A 2,500-nucleotide genomic window follows, 5' to 3' on the forward strand; every position below is an offset into this window, starting at 1 on the left:
TCAATAGTTCTTTCAACTGCAACCCAAGTAACAGCAGCCAGATACATTGTCCACGAGAATTATATTGCTTCATCTTCTGTGAGTCAACTGTTAGATCCATAAAGGGATTGCTGATTGAGAATAATGCTACTTTGTTAATGAATGGTTTTCTCTTCTTTATTGTGAACTCCTATTCCAGCTGCATGACATCGCTCTGGTTGAGCTTCCTCAAGCGATCGACTATGCAAATGACCCTAAAGTTCACCCGATATGCCTGGGAGAGGAGGAGGACATTCCCTTCGGAGGCAAAGCAGTAGCGACAGGCTGGGGTGATCTCAGTTATGGTAAGGCACACTTCCAATACCTCAAGATCATGTAAGAATAAGTTATGTTCCAGGTCCTCTTGAAGATCATACTCTGTAGGGAATAGATTTGATGAGGGAGAAGAGTGCGTTGTATTACAGGAATTAACTGTAGTTATTTGATATAAGAAAAAGAAGAGATAAAGGTGCAAAGAAAAATAGTATGATCCATTAATGCCATATCCTGCAAAATAAGTGAACCATTCTTAATTTTCTACATATGAGTTACTCTTCTTGTCAAATCAAGCGACTGTCTCATATCTCAACCGACGCTTTACATATAATTCTCCCAACAGATACAAAGGAGACCCCAACGACCCTACAGGAGGTGGCGTTGGACGTGATCACGGTAGACCTATGCAAGACGACGGAAAGCCTTCCCTCAGATACGACCGTCATCTGCGCCCTCACTGCAAACAAGGACACATGTTCGGTAATCTCTCCTGTCATTTTAAATCCTTTATCTCCTAAAGCAGCTGTATGTATTATTATCGCTTGGCATTAAGGAATCCTGAAACAATCAAACTTTTATACTTGCATATTTCACTGCTTTATGTCACTATTGCATATCCAGTGGCAATGTTCTTTAATTTAGTTAGTTTTCTTGCACTACTAGAGCGAAAAAAATGTTAGTTGAAGAATACTTTTTTTTTTATTTTTTTAATATGATATATATTTTATATTTATACATTTCGTATCTTAATGGATACTACTAGCTCACGGCCCCAACTCTGAACCACCTTGTCTTATGGTACCTTCTCCTCCCCCAGGGTGACAGCGGCGGCCCCCTCGTCACCCAGTTGTGCGACGGCCGGTGGGCACAGGTGGGTATCGTCAGCTACGGCTTCGAGTGCGCCCGACCCTCGAGACCAGGAGTCTACACCAAAGTGTCCGCTTACTTCGACTGGATCGAGACCAACTCAGGCGGTACAAACTGCTAATGATCTGAAGTGCAACGATACAGGCGCGTGTGCGTGTGTGTGTGTGTGTGTGTGTGTGTGTGTGTGTGTGTGTGTGTGTGTGTGTGTGTGTGTGCGCGCATATGTATGTGTGTGTGTGTGCGCATATGTGTGTGTGTGTGTGTGTGTGCGTGTGCGTGCATATGTGTATGTATGTGTGTGTGTGTGCAACAATACAGGCGCGTGTGCGTGTGTGTGTGTGTGTGTCTGTGTGTGAGTGCGCGCATATGTATGTGTGTGTGTGTGCGCATATGTGTGTGTGCGTGTGCGTGCATATGTGTATGTATGTGTGTGTGTGTGTGTGCAACGATACAGGCGCTCGTGCGTGTGTGTGTGTGTGTGTGTGTGTACATGTGTGTGTGAGTGTGAGTGCGAGTGTGTGTGTGTGTGTGTGTGTGTGTGTGTGTACATGTGCGTGTGTGTTTGTGCCTGTATACGTGGCTATTTACTTGCCGGCATTAGCTGTGCGTAACATATGTGCGCTGACATTTTAAATAAAGATAGTAGCTTGTTTTCCTGACAATTCACATATACGGATACATATACGGATGGCAATTATTGATTCGTTGTGTGAGCATCGGCCTTTTATGTTGTCAGCGAAGCCTTGCTACCAAACATCCAAATATGTGTGTGTCGATATCCCTCTCTATCTATCTTCCTCTTCCCCTATCTTTCTCTCTCTTTCTTCCTATTTCTGTTCTCTCTCTCTTTATATTTTTTTCTCTCTCTGTATCTCGCTTTCTCTCTCTATCTATCTATCTATCTATTGATATCGTGATAAGAATTATGAATTATGTATAATCAACCACATACAGCTGTTCTGCATCATGTGTCATCAATATAAAATGTATCTTTTTATGCGTTTATGCACCAACTGTTTGAATAAGAAAGTAAAAAGTGTTTAGTATATATTTTCCCTTCAAGTACAATAATACAGACAATGTATAACAATATCTTAGAAGCAAGTAACAAATAAACTATGTGTTTCTTAAGGTGTAAGTCTTTTCATTTGTACGTGTACCTATATCCATACAAACCCAATCACACACAGAATATAACCCAGAGTGCAATTACCATAGTAATTACGTTAATGAATGTATATCCATACGGTGATTACTGTATTATAGGTGTGAATTCCGGATTCACATTATTAATCATAAAAGCAATCCCCCCCTTCTCTCTCCCTTTCTCTCTACTTAT

The 2,500-nt window shown here is 41.4% G+C and overlaps 1 protein-coding gene and 1 long non-coding RNA gene across 7 annotated transcripts in view; one reads left to right on the plus strand and one right to left on the minus strand.

The window, feature by feature from the left end:
* LOC122267172 (uncharacterized) overlaps positions 1 to 2,200 on the plus strand; it is a 258,393-nt gene extending 256,193 nt beyond the window's left edge. For all 6 annotated transcript variants that reach the window (XM_086536588.1, XM_086536586.1, XM_086536585.1 and 3 more), the window contains 4 exons: positions 1 to 78; positions 179 to 323; positions 638 to 774; positions 1,112 to 2,200. The exon at positions 1 to 78 is cut by the window's left edge and continues 34 nt beyond it. In XM_086536588.1, coding sequence (XP_086392714.1) covers positions 1 to 78; positions 179 to 323; positions 638 to 774; positions 1,112 to 1,282 — 531 coding nt within the window. In that variant the 3' untranslated portion in view covers positions 1,283 to 2,200. The remainder of the gene's footprint in view (positions 79 to 178; positions 324 to 637; positions 775 to 1,111) is intronic.
* LOC147472034 (uncharacterized) overlaps positions 1 to 2,500 on the minus strand; it is a 62,047-nt gene that overhangs the window by 46,264 nt on the left and 13,283 nt on the right. The window lies entirely within an intron of this gene.

The sequence above is a fragment of the Penaeus japonicus genome, unplaced genomic scaffold (assembly GCF_977035675.1).
Source record: "Penaeus japonicus unplaced genomic scaffold, GWHDUDI00000001_assembly GWHDUDI00000004, whole genome shotgun sequence".
NCBI lineage: Eukaryota > Metazoa > Arthropoda > Malacostraca > Decapoda > Penaeidae > Penaeus > Penaeus japonicus.